This window comes from Oncorhynchus kisutch, linkage group LG26 (assembly GCF_002021735.2).
Source record: "Oncorhynchus kisutch isolate 150728-3 linkage group LG26, Okis_V2, whole genome shotgun sequence".
In the NCBI taxonomy this organism is placed as follows: Eukaryota; Metazoa; Chordata; class Actinopteri; order Salmoniformes; family Salmonidae; genus Oncorhynchus; species Oncorhynchus kisutch.
This window is the reverse complement of record NC_034199.2, coordinates 16,362,015-16,384,187: the sequence shown is the minus strand read 5'-3', so window position 1 is coordinate 16,384,187 and position 22,173 is coordinate 16,362,015. Positions and strand designations below refer to the sequence as shown.

Genomic DNA, 22,173 nt, shown 5'->3' with positions numbered 1-22,173 from the left:
AAACTCGATCAAAAACAACGGTTGAGGGGCTTACGTTGACAACTTCCCTTGCTTGGCTAATCATTTGGACCGACGGCCAAGATGGTGACGGGGATTCCTCCAAGGGCATAAGACGAGGGTAAGTGGAGGAGGGTGTGTCATTTATGAGTTTGAAACGCAGCCTGTGTCCTTTATGAGTTTGAAACGCATACTGTGTACACTATTTTATTTTCCCACACGTGTCTTCCTTGTTTGGGTGTGCCGTCACTTCCTTGTTTGGCTGTAGATGGCTATTACCTGCTCATCGCCCTCTACTGTCCCAGGGAAATATTTCCGCTTTCCACTTCGTGTTTTTGTTTTTCAAGCTTTTTTTTAGGGAGCATGGTTCGCCTAGCCGACTGCAGCTAGCCACCAAACGAAATGAAGCATGCTGACACCAGTTATTAGATCATTAGCTTGATAAGCGTGAGAGCGCAGTTACGCCTGTTTGAACAAGTGTATTAGATCATTTGTTTGTTTTGACCCTAGTTTTTACCGCCCACACACAACTGCATGCATACACAACCTGCCCGTCTCCACCTCTGCATGTAACCACAGTTCCTCCTTCTGAAAAGAATATAAGGCACAACCTTTTCCAGGTCATAATACTTATCATTTGGACCGTATGGTTATTGTGCTAAAAGTGCAAGGATTTCCTTCTTACTAAAGCCAATTCTAACTTTTGCATGCAAACCCCCCTTTGGGAACCTAATGCCAAGGTACCAGAGATCAGTAGACTCAACACTACAATTCAGATTGATACATGTGGCGCAAAAATATATTGCATTAACATAGATTATGTAAATACTCTATATGAGTGCTCATGTTATATATTTCATAAATATATTCTGTACAGTATATGTATATATATTTTGAATTCCCCCCCATATACTGTATGAACATATATTATAATACATGAGTTTTCTGCATGGGTTCAAACATTTATTTTATGGAAAAGAGATGTTGTATATGTCTGGACAATACACCATGCTGCCTTGTTGACAAAATGACAGAGCGGCGCAGATTATTGTTTATTTGAGAAGGGCGCTCCTCCCTCCCCACTTTCGCCCGATGATGTAACAGGCCTTTGCCCGATTCAACCTGGGCCAGCATAAAATAATTACCTCAATGTGGGACTGGGGTTCAGACATTTGACCGATCTGGAAAATTGTGGAAAACATCAAATCATACGCAAAAATATATATAAACAAGATCTTAAAAACTCTTGCATTTAGATTATAACTTTTTTGGTTCCACGTAAAGGCTGTTTAGGTTTATAATTTATTGACAATATTTATCTGTTACTGGAAAACCAAACAAGGCTAAGCTGGCCTATTTGAACTGGATTAGATATCCTTATCATTATATCCTCTTCAAACAGGCCAACTACAGGCTTTTTGGTTTTCCAGTAGCAACTTTAAAAAAATGTAATTCCCTTGTTGGTTCACTTTATTCCCACACCAAAAGGCATGTTTTATATCTAACCAGAGACATCAGACACAGCAGTTCCTTGTACTATTCTGACGTCATTTATAGACCAAAGGAGAGGTTGGGCGACCAGTGGGATTGAGCGGTTTTGATTATGCTGAGCCACGGGGCACCTGACAAAGGCCCGTCACACATCAAGTGGGGAGGGAGGAACGCTGATATCAAATCGAACAGTAATCTGTACCACTTGGTCATTTTGTCAACAAGGCAGCATAGTGCATCGTCCAGAAACATATTTATATTCCCTAAGTAAATGTTTGAATTGTCTAACTCATTGGGAAGGCAGATAAAACATTTCTTTATCAAAAGCAATCACTTTTGCATGGAAAACACGGACTCATACCTGTAGCGGTGCGTGAGTAAAATCACCGGTGAAGCCAAGCCAGAAAAAAAGGCATATTACAACCTGCGTTGTGATAATGACATTGTTTGCTGTATAACCGGTTAGTTCATATGCCTTGACACCATCATAATAGGCTGAGACAATAAGAAGACAATAAGAAGGCAGAATAAATTCAACCACACATTTGTTTCATTACAAAACCGGAGAGCTACATCTGTCCGGTGGAGTCCACAAAGCATATTGCATATAACAAACAGTTACATGACCTACAGCATGGTCAAGCAAGTTAATGTTTCCGACATTTTCGGGCTACTAAACAACTATTGATTTTGAACCGCGGAGAGTTACCGCAAGTCTCAAAGAAAACAGGAGCTGCCTCCACTATTCCAGCACCATTTCAACATAATCTAATCATCTATGCTTAGTCTAATACAGTGACAACTTACAGATAACAAAAACTCTTTAGTAGAATTAAAGTTAAATAAGATGTAGCTGTCCATGGTACTGATTTCTGTGTGTGTGTGTGTGTGTGTGTGTGTGTGTGTGTGTGTGTGTGTGTGTGTGTGTGTGTGTGTGTGTGTGTGTGTGTGCATGCAAGTAGAAAGAACATGTTGACTCACCCTACTTGTAGAGAAATGTCAATGCCATTCTCTTTCATGTTGCCGAAATGGTCTATGACTATGCCTCTGTCATACAGTACACGCATTTAGTTTTGTTGTTGTTGTAAAGACACAAGGCGAGACCCAAATGCAGACACAGGAGGCAGATGGTTGGAGTCTTAATGTTTATTAATCCAAAGGGGTAGGCAAGAGAATGGTCGTGGACAGGCAAAAAGATCTAAACCAGATCAGAGTCCAGGAGGTACAGGCTTGTGGTCAAGGCAGGCAGAATGGTCAGGCAGGCGGGTACAAAGTCCAGAAACAGGCAAGGGTCAAAACCGGGAGGACAAGAAAAAGGAGAATGCAAAAAGCTGTGGAACGGAAAAAACGCTGGTTGACTTGGAAACATACAAGACGAACTGGCACATAGAGACAGGAAACACAGGGATAAACACACTGGGGAAAATAAGCAACACCTTGAGGGGGTGGAGACCATCACAAGGACAGGTGAAACAGATCAGGGAATGGCAGTAGCCCCCCTCCCCCTGGGGACGCCACCTGGTGTCCTACCTGGGCGCATACCTGGCTGACCGGGGTGTCGGCGGTGGAAATTGGCAATGAGGGCCGGGTCCAAGATGTCTTTAGACGGGACCCAGTACCTCTCCTCCGGGCCATAACCCTCCCAGTCAACCAGGTACTGGAAACCCCTGCCCCGTGGTCGAACCTTCAGGAGGTGTCTCACCGTATACACTGGCTGGCCACCAATAACCTGGGGGAGGGATGGGCCTGGAGACAGAAGACATAAAAGGACAGTGAGACACAGGCTTAATCCTAGACACATGGTAGGTAGAGTGAATACAAGGGTAACACAAGATGGACAGCAGTGGAACTCAGAAATCTGGAGATGGGAAAAGGACCAATGAACCAGGGAGACAGCTTGTGGGACTCTACCCGAAGGGGCAGATCCCGAATGGAAAGCAATGCCCTCTGCCTAATGCGGTAGTGGGGAGCTGGTGTCCTGCAACGGTCCGCTTGTCGACGATACCTGAAGTTGGTCTTGAGAATAGCCGCCCTGGCTCTTCTCCAGGTATACCCAATAAGGGTGCAGAATGCCTTCCAGAACTGAGACGAGAACAGAGGACCCCAATCGGAGACCATGTCTACTGGGAATCCATGGATCCAGAAGACATGCCCTACCATAAGCTGGGCCATCTCCTTGGCAGAAGGTAGTTTGGGGAGAGGGATGAAATGGGCGGCCTTGAAGAACCGGTCGACTACCGTTAGAATGACAGTGTTGCCATCAGACGGAGGGAGCCCAGTGACAAAGTCCAGAGATATGAGACCAGGGACGATGAGGAACCGGTAGTGGCTGCAGGAGGCCAGAAGGAGCTTGCTGTGGAGTCTTGATTTGAGCACAACACAGTGCATGCGGTGACTAAGGCAGAGACGTCAGGGATCATTGTGGGCCATCAGAAACATTGTCGAAGGAAGGCTAGTGTACGACGGGACCCTGGATGACAGGTCAGCCTGGAGGAATGAGCCCATTCCAGGACCCGGGACCGGACTGGGTTAGGGACAAACAACTGGTTAGCCGGGCCCCCTTCAGGTCCAGGCCAGGAGCGTTGTGCCTCGCGAACCAGGTTCTCAATACCCCAATCCACAGTGGCAGCAAGGCATGAGGTAGGGAGAATGGTTTCAGAAGTCGAGGGTGTGGCAGAGGAACTGTATAGGCGGGAGAAAGCGTCAGGCTTCACATTTTTTGTCCCAGTACGGTAGGAAATTGTGAAGTTGAATCTGGTAAACAAGAGGACCCACCGGTCCTAACTTGAGTTGAGGCGCTTGGCTGAATGGAGATATTCCAAGTTTTTATGTTTGATCCAGACCAGGAATGGCTGTTCTTCTTCTTCCAGCCAGTGCCTTCACTCCTCCAATGCCATCTTCACCACCAGGAGTTCAATGGGACAGGAAGGCACAGGGATGAAGCTTCTGGTCCTGGGTAGATCGCTGGGACAGGATGGCCCCCACTCCAACATCCGAAACATCCACTTCCACCACAAATTGACGCGAGGGGTCCGGATGGATGAGTATGGGTTCTGTTGTGAACCGATGCTTCAGGTACACAAACACTTTGTCGACACCTGGAGACCATTTGAGCGGTACCTTGGGGGAGGTGAGTGCTGAGAGGGAGCCGCCAGGGTGCTGTAATCCCGAATGAAACGGCGGTAGAAGTTTGCAAACCCAAGAAATCGTTGCAACTGCACCCTGGATGTTGGTTGAGACCAATCCACCACTGCTTTCACCTTTCCAGGATCCATCTAAACATTGCCCTCGGCAATGACATATCCCAGAAAGGTGATAGAAGAGCGGTGGAACTCACACTTCTCGGCTTTCACAAACAATTGGTTCTCCAGGAGGAGCTGAAGTACCTGTCTCACATGGAGGACATGTTCTTGGGCAGATCGGGGATAAAACAGGATGTCATCCAGGTAGACAAACACAAACTGGTTTAGCATGTCCCGAAGCACATCATTGACCGAAGCCTGGAAGACAGCGTAGGTGTTGGTGAGTCCAAATGGCATGAACTGGTACTCATAATGTCCACTGGCTGTGTTGAAGGCTGTCTTCCACTCATCCCCCTTGTGTATCCGAACCAGGTGGTAGGCATTCCGATGGTCCAACTTGGAAAACATGGTAGCCCCCTGGGGAGCTTCAAACGCCGATGAGAGGAGAGGTAGGGGGTAACGATTTTTGACAGTGATATCGTTAAGTCCCCGGTAGTCAATGCATGGGCGCAGGGTCTTGTCCTTCTTCTCCACAAAGAAAAACAGGCAGGAGACGGGCGGCCCCAGTGGCCAGAGACTAGCTTTGGTCTCTGGTCCGGACAGAGAATACATCCGACCCCGAGGTGGTGTAATGCCTGGGAGAAGGTCAATGGCACAATCATAAGGATTAGACCCAAAGGGAAGGGAAGTAGCACGTGCCTTACTGAATACTTCCAGGAGGTCATGGTATTCAGTAGGAATAGCAGAGACATCCACAGTCTAACATCCTGAGGAGGACGACTTGGGGAAGGCTGTGCTGCTTGAAGGCAGTGGGAATGGCAAAAAGGACACCAACCCAGGATGGATCTGGTTGTCCAGTCGATCACAGGATTGTGTTTTTGTAGCCAGGAAAATCCCAACACAACTGGAACATGGGGAGATGCAATGAGGAGGAACTATATGGTCTCACTATGGTTACCAGAAACCCGTAATTGAATGGGCACAGTACTATGGGTGACTTCCCCTATAGAGTGGTCATCCAGTGCCTTAGCATCCATGGGCACAGAGAGAGGCTGAGTGGGAATACCAAGCTCCGAAGCTATCGTGGCATCAATAAAACATTCATCAGCCCCAGAGTCAATGAGCACTCGGAGAGACTTAGATTGGTCTCCCCACAGCACAAGAGCAAAACGGGGTGTGCGGGTGATAGGAATTAGGGAACTCCCAATCTGACTCACCATAGTACTGGTACCCACTAGAGACAAGGGTTTCCTAATAGGGCAGGTAGCTATAAAAATGTCCTGCCCCTCCACAGTACAGACAACAGTTATTATTTATCCTCTGTGAGCGCTTCCAAACTGATAGCCTAGTTCTTCCGAACAGCATAGGCTCAGGAGTATCCAACTCACTCGTCGTAGATTCGTGAGAGAGCTCGGGGGACTTCAACTCCTCTTGGAAGAGTTGCCTTCAGAAACTTCCGGATTCCATAGGAGGTGAATGCACCATATCTGGTGCACAAGTGTGCCAGAGACCAGACCTCCTCTCACTCTTGCTTTCCCTTAGGAGTCCATCAATTTTAATGGTTAAGGCGATAAGATAGTCGGTCCACCGGCTGTTCCCGAGCAGCTAGCTCATCCTTTACCTCCTCAGATAATCTGTGCAGAAAAGTACCCAAAAACAGAGTCCCGATTCAAGGCACTCTCGGTGACCAACATGTGAAAGTCCACCACGTAGTTTGCCACACTACGGGAGTTTTGACGTAAGTCAAGCAGTTTTCTGGCCGCCTTTCTCCCGGATACTAGAGCCTCAAACTTTTCTCACCTCTGCCATGAAATCAACCAAATGACTGCAAATGGCAGATTGTTGTTCCCAAACTGCCGTAGCCCAGGAGAGCGCCCTTCCTGACATTAGCGTAATTATATACGCTATCTTCGATCGGTCTGAAGAAAACGAAGATGGCTGTAGCTCAAAAATAGGCAAGCACTGAGAAAGAAAACCCCAGCAGGTACCAGGATTCCCAGAATATTGCTCTGGAGGAGGTAAGCGGGGTTCACTGGGAGTCGGGATAGGCTGTTACAAACTCACCACAGATATGGAGAAAAATTACTGGGTGATTTGGGTTTTTCCAGAGGTGGCAGGTAGTCTCTGAGCTAACTCCCTGATTTGCTCAATAATAGCCTTTAACCCACGGTCGTGGCATCCGTCAACTGAGCTCTTCCAAAAGGTCCTGTAGCAACTCCTGATGTCTCCTAATGGTGGCTCCCTGCAGGGAGACAGCGTGGCGGAGCTGGTCCAAGTCTGCTGGGTCTGTCATGGCCAGTTCGTACTATCAAGGCACAAGGCGAGACGCAAATGCAGACACAGGAGGCAGATGGTTGGAGTCTTACAATGTTTATTAATCCAAAGATGTAGGCCACAGAATGGTCGTGGACAGGCAAACGGTCAAAACCAGATCAGAGTCCAGGAGGTACAGAGTAGCAGACAGGCTCATGGTCAAGGCAAGTGGAATGGTCAGGCAGGCGGGTACAAGGTCCAGAAACAGGCAAGGGTCAAAACCGGGAGGACTAGATGCAAAAAGCAGGAGAACGGGAAAAATGCTAGTTGACTTGGAAACATACAAGACGAACTGGCACAGAGAGACAGGAAACACAGGGATAAATACACTGGGGGGGAAAAGCGACACCTGGAGGTGGTGGAGACCATCACAAGGACAGGTGAAACAGATCAGGGCGTGACAATACCTAGCAAAAATACTTGCTCGCTAGCCTAACTTCCTTTCATGGGCAATGATACTCCAGGCCAGCTACTGTAGTTAACATTAGCATACTACATCTAGCTACATGGGCACAATGAATGTATGAATTTAGGGTTGGGATCAGAATCGTCTTTATAAGCATTGGCCAATATGGAGAATTAAGTAAAACCACAAGTCCAAATACCAATCTCCATCGATAGCTAATATAGGAAAAATTTTAGTTACCTAGCTAGCCACCAGAGGACAACAACACAACAAGATGCAACAATAAACATTTTTTCCTGTCAAGCATGGCGTTTGTCTTCCTTTGACAATTTTTGTTGGTACACCAGGACCATTCACAGCTCACTCAGTTTAGCTCAATGCTGATTGTCTATTGTTATTTAATTTTTTATCAAGGGAGGCCAAATGCTCACTTGGCTTCCCTTGCATTCACTGCTAGAGGCAGCAACAATGTCATACTCTTTCTGACCAGACAGCATCAGATAAATGCCCTACACATACAGACAGAGGGGCGCTGTTTCGCTCGCTCAGATGCTTTCTCCGGTGAGATACATTCAACCTCTTGCAAATTGAAGAACATTTATGAAACACAGAGACGAAAGATACATTATTTTGTCATTTTTGGGGGGAAGCCTGGGTTCCCTTGGCACCCATGAATACACGCCACTGAATCCTACTAATTACTACACATGCTTTTTTATGCTTTTATTTTGAGCCGTCTTTGCCTTGGGCTTTGAACGGGGCACATGGCTCGAGCCCAGGAGGCAACCGGGTTCCAAATCAAATGCAATCAACTTTCAGCCAGTGCAAAACACGTCTACACAGGTGTCCGGGCGAGAAAAAATGAACCCCTCTTGTCATGACAATTGTAAACAGAAGAGGCAGCAGTCCGTTGGTTTAATTTTTACTTAAGAGGAATGTTTCACAGAGAAACGAGTAGCTAAAGATGTTGGATCAGATTAATTTGATGATGATCAGGTTTACCTTGGTGTGAGTTAAAGTGTGCTATAACTTGTAATAAACTGTGGTTTGAGATCCTGAATTCTGATTGTCTGACAGCCGTGGTATATCAGACCGTATACCTCAGGAATGACAAAACATTTAGTTTTACTGCTCTAATTACATTTGTAAACAGTTCAAAAATAGCAATAAGGCTCCTCAGGGGTTTGTGATATAAGGTCAATATACCACGGATAAGGGCTGTGTCCAGGCACCCCGCATTGCCTCGTGCTTAAGAACAGCGCTTAGCCATGGTATACTGGCCATATACCACACCTCCTCAGGTTTTATTGCCCAATTATACAACGGATGGGTCTAATCCTGAATGATGATTGGTTAAAACCGCATTCCTGCCAGCGTCTATTCCACAAGTTACCACAGGCATTTTAACGTCATAGATTTAGCCGATTTACTCTGTTCCATCTGACTGCGCAATCCACTGTCTCAACAGCCCAGCCAGGCACTTTATGGACTTGATCTCCTCTATAAAAAGCATTTAGACAATACCTCACATTTCTTTTAGACTAACATTTCGTTTTCAACAGCGGAAATTTGTATTAAACTTGTTCCGACATTTGCAACATTGTTTCAATATTCAAATACGATACCTCTGTGTCACAGCCAGCCGCGACCGGGAGAACCATGAGGCGACAAACAATTGGCCCAGCGTCGTCCGTGTTAGGGGAGGGTTTGGCCGGCCGGAATGTCCTTGCACACAGTCGCCATTTGTACGGTGCTTCCTCCGACACATTGGTGCGGCTGGCTTCCGGGTTAAGAGAGCAGTGTGTCAAAAAGCAGTGCGGTTTGTCAGGGTCGTGTTTTCGGAGGACACATGGCTCTCGACCTTCACCTCTCTCTCTCGAGTCCGTACGGGAGTTGCAGCAATGGGACAAGACTGTAACTACCAATTGGATATCACGAAAATTGGGGAGAAAAAGGGGCAACATTTATAAAAAAGAACAAATAAAAATAAAAACAAAAAAACATAGACCTCCAGCTGTCCTATAGTAATGAATGTGTCGGAAGTCGGGACGAGACAGACAGGCAGGCATTGTTTCTCAGCCAGTCAAAATCATGAATAAGCTGGCATCATCTTTTATGGATATATACAAAAAAATCTTGATTGAAAAAAGATCAAATGAAATGCAGCTAGTTTGCTGTTATTCTGGCTCTACTTTTTGACGAGACTGTAAGTTAGCAAGAAATTTAAGAATTTAGAATGAAGAACTGGGTCCCGTCCATAGATAAAGAACAAAAAGACTGAACAACTGGGTCGCGTCTCTAGCAACCGAACCAATAGAGCGAACGACCAGATGCCTTGGGTAGCAACCCTAGATTTGTGTCAGGACTATATCTTGTGGAAGACTGAAATATAATGTTTTTTTAATGAAAATATGTCAATCATTATTTGAATGTATTGGTAAACCGTTGTATAAAAGTAAATAATTCCCTCGAAGCCAGTGTTCGGGGGATATATTGGCATGGTTTGCCGGTCCTCGACTTCGTCTCGGTTCCAACACCCATGCCAATATAACTTCCAAACACCGGCTTCAAAGGCATTATCACTTAAGTAGAAAATGCATAACGGCCTCACAACTGCAGATTTTGAGCTGGCAGTGCTAGCTAGCAACTGAACCAGAATCTGGGTTTACACTACAAGTCTGCATTTATACAGGCAGCTCAATTTTTTCCACTAATTGGTCTTTAGTCACATTAGATCACAAAAAGACCAATTAGTGAAGAGAAAAAATATCAGAATTGGGCTGCCTGGGTAAACGCTGCCCAGGAGACTTTGAATGGGGATTCTTCTTTAAGCCCAGGAAGTATCCAGTCAACTAGCCCTTGATCATGATTCTCAGTTCCATTACATTACACATAAGAGTCATTGAACGAAGGCGTCTTCTGTACAGGGGAGTTTTGTTAAGAGCCCTGATGCTCGGTCTGAACATTAACACGCATTGCTTGCCATACGGTTTTGGAGGCATAAGGACCGTGTCTTTCATATTTCCAAAAAACAAAAGGTTAAATTGATACACGTCTTTTTAGGGTTAGGGAGTGAATGTTATTTATGTTAAGGGTTTACATGGAGAAATTTGGACCTCTCTGAAATGAAAATGGATGGCCCTCCCTTCAGGAAATTATTGTTGTGGTTTGAGATCTTCACTGAGTGTGAGCTAATGTTAGCTAATGCTCAATCATCTCAGCAGCTAACCTTAACCTGTCTAGCACTGTGAATCTAGCTAACTAATAACTCACCGTACAGCTGATGTGGAGGATGTGGATGGAAGGACCATTACAAACCTTCTTTCCATGATGTTTATTGTACACAAACAACACACACTTTTAGGACTGACTAGGTCCAGCACAGAACAATCTGGATTCTATGCCAGGGCCATACAGCATGTCAACTCCCCCAAAATGACAGTTACACAGAACATGAATGTGGCACTGACTGATGATTGGCCAACACTATTGCCAATCACCCCACATGGTAGGCCGGACATACAAGAGGTATATCTGCATTCACAACACTACACTATATCTGCATTCACAACACTAAAGTCAGGAACAATAAAACTTGTTCTAAAAACACTTTGCAGAGTAAATAGTTAAAGCAATAAGAATCACATAACGGATAAGTAATTGTAAAACAGATAACTTGTCCCGTACTCAACTAAACAACAATGCAACAGTCCTCGTTTCTTTTAAACAGACTGGAAAGAACATTTAATGATCTTGGTGGGTGGGGTGTGTAGAGGAAGTCTGTTAGAAGGTGCTGTGTAGCTGTTCATCTGTGCCACTGTAGTGCCCGCTGATGCCCCCTTGTGTGGCTGTAATGCTCCCTACAAAAATCCATATGCCTTGTGGCCGTTGTGCTGAATGTAATAATTATAATTCCAATCGCTGTGCTCCAAAGCACCTCTCACTCACGTGGCTGTCTCAGATATTTAAATTCTTATTAGCCAATGCCGGTCACTTGATCTGGTCCTTTTCACAGGCCTTGCAGCTCTGAAGTAGGCTACAAGTGAAGACAGACACATCAGGGATGCAAAGGCACGCGTCCTTATTGAATTCCAAGGCGCATATTGATAATAGAATAACTGAACACGTTAACTTTTCGTCAGCCAACCAGACGAGTAAGAACCGCAAAATCACTAGCCTATGTCAATCTGCTATCCCCCATAGTAGAAAAGTTGACCTATTCTATTGGTCAGCTTGTCGTTCTGTGCGAGAAAGAAACAGCCTATTCCAAACAGAGTATGGGACCATTGTGGAACGATAGATACCAAATTAATACAGCCACTGTACATAAGAAAATGTTTTAAAAGCAATGAGGCTGGTGCAACAGATCAGAACGTTTCGCTTAAAATATTAATAAACTGTTAGGCTATTTCTTCACATTATAAACACAGTAATGCGTGGACGGCAGTATGCTATAAGGCTAAATGCAATTAGGGGAAAAACACAGTTCTCAAAAGAGCACCACCAGAGCTGTTGCCAGATAATTTAATGTTCAATTCTCCACCATAAGCCGTCTCCAACGTGGTTTTAGAGGAATTGGCAGTATGTCCAACCTGCCTCATAACCGCAGACCACGTGTATGGCGTTGTGTGAACAAGAGGCTTGCTGATGTCAACATTGTGAAGAGAGTTCCCCATGGTGGCGGTGGGATTATGGTTTGGGCAGGCATAAGCTACGGCCAACAAACACAATTGCATTTTATCTATGGCAATTTGAATGCACAGAAATACCATGACGAGATCCAGAGGTCCATTGTGCGGCCCATTTTTTAAAGGTATCTGTGACCAACAGATGTATATCTGTATTCCCTGTCATGTAAATTCCATAGATTAGGGCAGTGAGTTATTAATGGATTTCAACTGACTGATTTCCTCATATGAACTGTAACTCAGTCAAATCTTTGAAATTGCGTTAATGTTTTTGTTCAGTCTATTTCAATTATAAAGATGTTACTATAGTAGCCTAAGTGTCTATCTCATATTTACTGTTCTGGGATTTGCATGTCACTGAGGAATTCTCTCAGTATTAAAAGGTTGGGTGTGATTATAAGTAGCCTCCATGGACTCTGTCAGGGTAGAAATGACGAGTCAAAGTTGAGTGAACATTGCCGCCCTGTGACGAAATGCAGAATAGCGACCATTTATTTTAAGTGTGAAGTCATCATTCTGCGACGAGGGAAAACGCGTGCGGAAAGCAGAGAGAAATGTGTTTTCCCTTGAATTTGTGGGAACATGGCGCCAATACAACAAGAAGCAGAGATCGGCATCTAACGAGAAGCCCATGCGGACAAAGGCCATCAAGAAGCTAAGAAAATATATCAGTGTTAGGTCACAGAAAATCAACGGTGAGGCTAACGGGCTTACGGAGAAATTGGACCACGCACTTCTCTTTTAACATGACGGTGGAAGGGATACGCAGCATGTGCGCCTCATCTCTTCGTATTGCTAGTTTTCTAACCCTTTGATTCGTTTGTGCTTGTTAAACCATCGGAATTTTATGGTTTAACAATACAATAGTTAACTTGTCGTTAGCGCAAACAATTATGTAAAAGGTCTTAAGATGTAGAACACATTAAAGAAATGTCGCACAAGCCCAGTAACGATGCGACCAACAAAGTTGCCAACTTGTTAAGAGCCCTGATGCTCGGTCTGAACATTAACATGCATTGCTTGCCATACGGTTTTGGAGTCATAAGGACCGTGTCTTTCATATTTCCAAAAAACAAAAGGTTAAATTGATACGACTTTTTGGGGTTATGGAGTGAATGTTATTTATGTTAAGGGTTTACATGGAGAAATTTGGACCTCTGAAATAAAAATGGATGGCCCTCCCTTCAGGAAATTATTGTTGTGGTTGGAGATCTTCACTGAGTGTGAGCTAATGTTAGCTAATGCTCAATCATCTCAGCAGCTAACCTTAACCTGTCTAGCACTGTGAATCTAGCTAACTAATAACTCACTGTACAGCTGATGTGGATGGAAGGACCATTACAAACCTTCTTTCCATTATGTTTATTGTACACAAACACACACTTTTAGGACAGACTAGGTCCAGCACAGAACAATCTGGATTCTATGCCAGGGCCATACAGCATGTCAACTCCCCCAAAATGACAGTTACACAGAACATGAATGTGGCACTGACTGATGATTGGCCAACACTATTGCCAATCACCCCACATGGTAGGCGGTACATAAAAGGGGTATATCTGCATTCACAACACTACCCCCCTCCAGCAGTGCCATACTAAAGGCAGGAACAATAAAACATTTTCTTGTTTTGTCTTTCAATACGTTTTTCCAGGTCAGTATTTTCATCCATCAAAATGTTAGCAGCTTTTCTTTACCCAATAAATCATCACATATAGCTGGAGAATAAACTAAAAATAATTTAGACATGAAGAAATTACATCCTTACCTTCTCTTTCTTTCTCTGTGACAGCTGGTTCGTTTCGTGTTCAGGAACTCTTTTGAAATGATGAAGATGAAAGAATGGGAGAACAGGTGGGTGATTCTTTGACCCTAAACACCTGATAAACTATGATTTTGAACTGTAATGTCCCTTTAAGCCTTTTTGCGTGTAGCCTTCCTGTGATGTTCAAATAACTTGTTTTGTCTTTCTACAGTGTGGTGACCAGGTTTCTGGAGCTCCTGACTGCTCAGGTCCTCCACAGCACCAGCGGAGCCCCTTGTTGGTTGCAGTTTCACATACTGGACCTCTACATGACCGAGCTGGCTGCAGTTGGCTCAGCTGAGGTATAACCCATGGTTACTGTAAGTGCTGATCGAGATTTAGTTTTGCTGCTACAATTAGTAATGTAATTGTGACGTAATAAATCAGCTTATGAAGGTAGAGACGTGGTATTACTAAAGTATGATAATGATATGGCTGTCATAATGGTTAGGGTTTGTTGGTTTTTTAGGAATTCATATTGTGTGTGTGAGCTAAGTTTCATGCTGAGATCGGTTCCACCACAGTTGAATGATTTAGCGCTTTTGTTGTGATTGCAGCTCACAGCGGCTCAGAACCTGACGTTTATTGACCCGTTCTGCAAAACAGCATCCAAAACCAAAGAGTGAGTGTTACAGGGAACTTTTGTGCGAGTGGTGACAACAGCCCCTTGAGTACTACCACTGTCTTTATCTATGACCCTTTTCAAATTAATGACCACCACCCTTTGACTGTTGTTTTAACTCACTCTGCGCATTCCCCTTCTCTTTTTCTCCTCCCCTTGTTTCCTTTGTCCCAGTCGGATCCTGCTCAAGGCTATCTGCGGCAGCATCTTCAGTGCCATCTTGGACCAGGCTCCCTTCATCATTGAAGACCTGCTGAAAGAGGTGAATGCTACAGGTGGAGGGTCTGAGGAGCCTGACTCGGGACAGGCTTCTGAAGAAGAAGAAGAAGGGGAGAGGAGGAAGAGAAAAAGGAGCCTCTTAAGGGCAAAAAATCTGCTATGAAATCCCCATGAAAACCTCTGGAAAGCAGACCAACTGTAGGCATTGAAGTTCTGAGGACTAACTGGTAGAGAAATTAGCTTGACTTCCACAAGTCTACATTGCATTATATGGAATTGACTTATTAAGGATACAAGGCCTCTAATTAAAAATGTCCAGTTATTCAATATTTTAAGTCTGGTCCTCTCCTCCCTTTGTGGTTTTAGGCACCGTATCATCTGAGGCAGATGATGAATATAGTCTGGCGGATGAAGAAGATGAAATGCTCCATCTGGAGAGCGATTCGGAGTCTGAGATACCAGATGATTGGGGGATTGGACCTGTTCTCCAGTTTGACTACTCTGCCCTGGCGGACAGGCTGTTTGGACTAGCCAGCCGTAGCAACACCCCCAGCCACAACAGACAGAGCCTCTACAAAGTCATCAAGACGTAAGTAAAAGCCCACAAAAGCATTCTTATTTTTTCGGTTTTGTTCCCCTGCAGTCTCCGGGATCTCAGTGACGTCACTCTTTTCCTTTTGTCTTCCTCTCGCTCTCTCAGGAGTCTTCCCACAGGACGAGTACCCAGAGGAACTGTCAATGGATGACGATGAAATGTTTGGCAGCAGAAAGAGGATGAAGAGGGGAAGAGCCCTAGAGGAGGAAGAGAGCTCACCAGCCAAGAAACGTAAAGGTACATCAAACTCACTATTTATACACTAACCTTTCAGTCTTTGTTACTGTGATTGCCATAGATATTAAGTGTCTTTTTGTTTATTTATACATTTCTTCAGTGTTGAATGTACACTGAACATAAATATGAACGCAACAATTTCCACGATTTTACTGAGTTACAGTTCATATAAGGAATTCAGTCGAGTGAAATAAATAAATTAGGGGTGCAGCCATGGGTGGGCCTGGGATAAGCCCACCCACTTGGAGCCAGGCCCACCAACAGGGGAGCCAGGCCCGGCCAGTCAGAATGAGTTTTTCCCCACAAAAGGGCTTTATTACAGACCTAAATATTCCTCAGTTTCATCAGCTGTCCAGATGGCTGGTCTCAGACGATCCTGCAGGTAAAGAAGCTGAATGTGGAGGTCCTGGGCTGGCGTGGTTACACGTGGTCTGCAGTCGTGAGGCCGGCTGGACGTACTGAGAAATTTTCTACAATTATATTGGGAGGTGGCTTATGGTAAAGAAATGAACATTCAATTATCTGACAACCGCATTGGTGGACATTCCTGCTGTCAACATGCCATTTGCATGCTCCATCAATTTGAGACATCTGTGGCGTTGTGTGACAAAACTGCACATTTTAGTGTCTTTTTATTGTCCCAGCACACGATGCACCTGAGTAATGATCATGCTGTTTAATCAGGTTACTGATATGCCACACCTGTCAGGTGGATGTATTCTCTTGGCAAAGAAGAAATGCTCACTAACAGGGATGTAAACACATTTGTGCACAAAATCTGAGCGAAGTAAAGACTTTGTGCTTACGGAACATTTCTGGGTTCTTTTATTTCAGCTCATGAAACATGGGACCAACACTTTACATGTTGTGTTCATATTTTTGTTCAGTGTAGTTCTTAGCAATGATGTATCTCCATATTTTCTACTTCAGGCAAGAAAAACGACTCAAAACCAGGGAAGTCAGACCAGCGTGCCGCATCGGACGAGAGAGCCAGCAAAGACACCCGGGGACACCACCACGAGGAAGAAGAGGAGCATGGGAGAATTGAAGAGTGACGAGCAAAACAGTGTGGCGGAGGAGTCAGAAGTGAAGGCTGAGGCGGACACAACTCCTCCTACAACAAAGAGTGAAACGACAGACGCTAAGAAGGCAGCACCTACAGAAGCAAAGACTGCTCTCTGCCCCAATAGACTCTGTAGAGGCCGGAGAGGCGGGGGTAAAGAGAACCCCTACCCCAGCCGAGCGCAAGAGGGAGGGAGAAGCAAGAGGCTGTCCTGGAGGAGGACACCTCTCCTATGACGGTCACTGATACTCCCACAGAGGTAACTGCCCGTGGAGACAGGGGTCCAATCAGAAACTCCACAGGATGTAGTGGTGGGGAGCCTATCATCTGTCATGGAGATGGAACAGAAGACCCAATCCGAGACACCGTTACCAGACAGCACGTCGTCCAAGAAGAAAAAGATCAAGAAGTCTAAAACGCCTGTACAGGAGGAAGCGGTAGCAGAACCAGAGACTAATACAGATGTGCCGGAGGCTAGTGTGAAAGCCACGGAGACAGAAGACCAGCCTGCTACAGCTACCCAGGACGGAGAGGCTGCAGAGAGGGCTACAGAGCCAGAGAGTGCCCCTGAGACTGCAACTACTAGCACAACCAAGAGGAAGGGCAGGAGGAAGAGCACCAAGCAGGACCCTGTGGAACAGACAACTGTAGAGGAGGTTGGGACGAAGCCAGATGCTGTAGAAGAGATCATGGCCACCCCACTAAAGAAGACTAGGAGGAAGAAGGCTGAACGGAGTGCTGAGAGCACAAAGGAAGAGGTCGCTGAAACAGACTCAGCACCGGTAGACACGACACCAGCAGGCCCTAAACCGATGGCCACTCCAGCTGAGGAGCCTCCAGCTGACGTCCGCATCGCCACCACTTCCCTGAAAAAGAAGAAACTAAAGGCGGCCAAGTCTGAAGAGGAGAGTGTGGAGGTCGAGGGTGAAATGCAGCCAGAAACTGAAGCGGCCTTCATACTTGTAGTCGCTGAGACGGTGCCGGCAGAAGTCGCTACACCAACCCTGCTCAAAAAGAAGAAAAAGAAGACGGCCAAAGCTGAAGAACAGAGCTTGGAGGCCGAGGGTAAAACAAAGACGGCAGCAGACTCCAACCGCACACTTGTAGACGCTGAGCCGGAGCTTGTAGAGGTTTCCACACCAACTCTGCTCAAGAAGAAAAAGGAGGCAGCGCCGGTATCTGAGGAGCAGGAGCCAGACACCAGGGCAGTGGAGTGGAGGAGAGCATTGCAGAGGAGCTGCCCACAAAGGTTGACCTGGAGACTCCCGTGTAGAAGCGGAAGTTCCCGGTAGTGATAGAGGTCGAGCCTGAGGAGCTGGAGGCTGAGGCAGAGGCTGCTAGAGTCAACGTGAGTTTTAAGTTCACATTTGACTTCACTTCCTAGGCCCAGGTTGAATCCAGCCTGCCACATTTGATGGATGTCTCCCTCAATAAAATATGCACATGTTTGAAAGTTTGTTCCTAAATGCATAACATTTTAGTTAGCTTAAGTGTAGCAGATCTGACCTAGTTAGCTATGTGCTTGTAGCCATTGAACAGGTTTCTTGTTTATACATTTGACTTTACTTAAATCGCTTTTTGTTTCATCCTCTCCTCAGGACAGCGAAGAGACGTCTACACCGGTGAACGCCAAGAAAACAAAAAGGATGATGCCCAAGAAGGCTAAGGGAGGGGAGGAGTCTGACTTCATTACGTTCCAGAACCATGCCACCATCCCTACACCCATCTTCTTCAAGAGAGCAAAGGGAAGCCCCAGCACATCGTTGTCCAGCAAGAAGGTACTAAACACTGGTTCAACGCAGAAGATGCCTATTATTACATCAAGTTACTTCATCACCATCTGTCCTTGTTAACTTATGTTCACAAATGTGTCATCCCTTTTCATCATTTTCTTTCACAGAAGTGTCAGACTCCAAAATCTGAATCCAAGAAGGTTACCTTCGGACTTCATAAAAACAAAGCTGCAGGTATGAGGGGACCGGATAGCACCTTATTTACTCATACAACGGACAAGACCTCTATTTTCCAATCTATATACTTTTCTGTGTCCTCATTTATTTACAGTTCAAAGTTCCATAGTTTTGAGGAGACTTTCCTATTTGTTTTTGCCCATTTATGATTCCCAGAATTCAGGAAGACCGATCGCAGACTGCTGGTGAGTCCAGAAGGGTCGTCCAGAGTGCCATTTGACCCCCAGCAGAAACCCCTGTTTGGAGTGCTGAAGTCCCCCGTGGCCTCTCTTACCAACAGCACCAAGAAGAAGACCAAGAGCATCCCGAAAGCCAGCCCCAAACGCCCTCCTCTGCTGCTGACTTTTTCTAGTCCTCCGTGAGGAGACTGGTGAGACAGAGGACACTTCCCACCCCACTGTTTGTCCACTAGGAAAATATCATTTTGAACGAATGACCACAGAATCTGTTATTCCTCTGTTGGGGCGATATTGATATACACTTATTTTTTAGTGGAAATATTTATAATTTTCTATGTTCTTTTGCTGTTCTGTGTGGGTGAGCAAGTGTTCAAATAAAGACCACTCCCTCCTTTTAGTGAATCTGTCTGACTCGGTGAGCAGCGCAACTCGATTATTCATTCTGCAAGAAACGTTTTGGCTGTTTGGAAAGACATGACAAGGTGGGCAAATCAGAAATGGGCTGACACCTAAGGCTATCAATCTGTCAACTTGGATTGAAGTTTGATTGGCAAGTAGAACGTTTGGATTGGCAGGCAGCGATGTGGATTATAACCCATAAGTGGAGACGAGTTGATTTATTCAATGATGTAGGTCAGTCGGTGTACCACTGTACCAAGAATTGCTGTGGTAATAATTTTATGTCCACGATATAGAGAAGGGTTGAACAACCTGCACTGATTAGGGGATTGTAGGGACCAGACAGGCTGTTCAGCCTTGTAGGCTCTGTCTAGGTTCTGTTCATCAGGAAATCGATGATCCATTCTACCATATTCAACTCTAAATTCATGAGTTCATCTGATGAAACGGGTTGAATAGTATCAAATATTCAGCTATAAGATTCTGAACAAATAACAGCTGCCTCATTTCCATTTTTGTCTCTAAGTTGAAGGTCAATTCAAAAGCCCATGGCCAAATCCTGTTTTTATGTACCTTAGCACAAACTGAAAAGTTTATTGCTGTGATTTTCCCAGTCAGAATTGTAATACTGTATTAAGCATGGCGTTAGATGTGCCTCAGCCAAATGCTGAGGGAGAAGAAGGCAGACCTTACAGGGAAGAAAGAATAGGGTGGCTTGGGGTTAAACGCACCCCCGGGTTAAACTGTAATCCTCACAGAAACCATTGTCACCACCCCAAAAAATTCAACTCTTTTCCTGGATGCCACTAGTTTGTTTTTATTGAATAAAACAAATATATTAATTCTGCCCATTTATTTCCCTTCAAAATGTGTTTGCCATAATCAAGGATTGCCAGTACGCACATTTGGTATCTAAATATTACCAAACTTTGCTGGCACAAATGGAATTGCATCAAATACCTATAAACCATGTATTTGAATCGATTCTGCTCCACCCATTACCCCCAATTAAGGTGCTTCTGACCTCCTGTGCTGTACTGAGATATGGGGAAACGGGAGGGAGAAGTACAGATAAAACCCAATCCTCTGGAAAATACCAAGCCATAGACATGTTTCTGGTGAAAAAAGTGTTGGAGTTTGATGGACAGGATTGTCCTTTCACTAAGAGCTCCCAATGTTAATGTCAGACAAAAATATAGGCATCAAATTCTAAGCACTTTGTCTGAATTTGTCTGAAATTAGAACTGACTTGGTGCTGACAATTTTATACAGTTCACTTAAGTTTTCAAATCCAGTGAATACCCACTCATCCAAACCAATTACTGTAGGTTAGGTTAGCTTGCAATTCTGTAAGATCAATGGCTGGCAAAAGACACCTTTTGTAGGCTCTGTCTAGGTTCTGTTCATCAGGAAATATCCTATAGGGAATTCATTGTACAATACTTTGCTATGCACAGTCTTGAGAACATCATGTACATATGGATTGACTGCTTGACAGTCTGCCTAAAATGAAAGGCCACAACAACTAAAAGCTTTTGCAATGTATCTGAGCTCTCACTTTAAGTGGCCTCGTTACATATGCTACACTAACATATAATCTAATGTTTCTAGTAAATCGCTTCAATGTGGTCATTTGCATGATAGTGGAACTTTACATTTGCCCCTCTGTTCTTCCAAATTTTCAGTTGGAATATCTACTGTTTCTTCAAGTTGTACTATTGGTCTTTCTCATCTTCTCTGGCTCAGCTTCTTCTCTCCCTCTGCCACTTATTTGTCCTTCTTTCTTTAATCTCTTCGTGTGTGGACATGCTTCATTCTACAGTTACTCCATTTGCTGCAAGTGATAACAGCATTACATTTGTTTTGTTATGCAAAAAAACATTGTTCATTGTATGGGAATGATAATGCGGAAACAACGCGCATTACAGTTGGCTACATGATTTTGATTATCTGATTTAAAAAAATTTTTTTTAAATGCCGTCATTTGGTGGTATTTTAAGTAGACAATCTATTTCAGTATGTAAGCAGAGGCATTTTGAGGAGAACCAGCTAAAACGCGTCAGTTAAATTCGTGCGGCAAACCTCGGTGTGGTCAGCAGCGACGGAAGATGTAACTTTATGTTTCAAATTGGGGTTTATACGGATGCATTTCGGGTCTAGACGCGTTATCCATCGCAGCGCTTCAAGTTCGGAAAATATTACCAAGAAACAGAAGTACATTTATTTTGACTACTAACGTTAATATCGCTATGTTCTCTCTCACTTCAAATATATGTGTTTGTGTAATCCGCCTGCGGTTGTGTAGGGTTTTTTATCGTACCAGGACGATGCGCACAACCCATGAAGATTTAAAATAATTGAGGTAGGCACAACGAAGTTATTGCACATAATTTAAACCGCAATTGAATAATTGTACATTTTAGATATTTGAACAGTTCTCAGCGCATTCTTAGGTAGGTCATAGTTGTCTTGTTTCGCACGTGTTGCTTGCTATTTATTCATCTTAGGTTATGTAGTAGACCTCTGAATTACAATATTGGCCGTGTTATTGTTTTTGGCTCTATGCTATATAGTCACGTCCTTCATACAGAGTCTTGTGTCCTGTATCATTTTTATTTAGTAAGGCTCTGCATTCGTTCAACTACTTAACTGTATCATTCAATCTGCCATACAGGACTTTATAAAGATGACCATTGGAGTGCTGCTGTTTGCCTTTTTGTCTTTCTCCATTGTTCAAGGTAAGAGATGAAACCTGGTTGCTGGTAAATAGTTGAATGGATGTTAAAACCAAAGGACACAATCTGCCAGGGGCTGGTTAGTGGATACCTGCTGCAGCCATACTTCATATTGAATGTTGAATAAGGGTATATTTTTTTATTTTGATTTGATTCACAGCTGCTATGTGCCCCACAGGCACTGCAGCTGTAACTGATTTGAGGGATCCGAAG

The 22,173-nt window shown here is 44.5% G+C and overlaps 1 protein-coding gene across 5 annotated transcripts; it reads left to right on the top strand.

Moving 5' to 3' along the window:
* The first annotated feature begins 12,652 nt into the window (after positions 1-12,652).
* On the top strand, positions 12,653-20,059 carry LOC109871423 (ribosomal RNA processing protein 1 homolog A). 5 transcript variants are annotated; one of them, XM_020462304.2, is made up of 11 exons: positions 12,653-12,832; positions 13,930-13,991; positions 14,114-14,261; positions 14,499-14,563; positions 14,738-14,825; positions 15,149-15,371; positions 15,483-15,614; positions 16,545-18,025; positions 18,276-18,455; positions 18,578-18,644; positions 18,804-20,059. In XM_020462304.2, exon 8 carries the CDS (start codon positions 17,010-17,012, stop codon positions 17,967-17,969), a length of 960 nt encoding a protein of 319 aa, XP_020317893.1. In that variant the 5' UTR covers positions 12,653-12,832; positions 13,930-13,991; positions 14,114-14,261; positions 14,499-14,563; positions 14,738-14,825; positions 15,149-15,371; positions 15,483-15,614; positions 16,545-17,009; the 3' UTR covers positions 17,970-18,025; positions 18,276-18,455; positions 18,578-18,644; positions 18,804-20,059. The 5 variants fall into 5 exon arrangements, with proteins under 5 accessions (XP_020317893.1, XP_031662037.1, XP_031662038.1 ...); XM_031806177.1 differs by lacking the exons at positions 18,276-18,455; positions 18,578-18,644; positions 18,804-20,059 and having other exon boundaries at positions 14,114-14,243; positions 16,545-17,014; XM_031806178.1 differs by lacking the exons at positions 18,276-18,455; positions 18,578-18,644; positions 18,804-20,059 and having other exon boundaries at positions 12,653-13,991; positions 14,114-14,243; positions 16,545-17,014.
* The last annotated feature ends 2,114 nt before the right edge of the window (positions 20,060-22,173 follow it).

Excerpts from the sequence above, each read along its gene's own strand:
- LOC109871423 (XM_020462304.2), top strand. The coding sequence starts at position 17,010 with ATGGAGATGGAACAGAAGACCCAATCCGAGACACCGTTACCAGACAGC.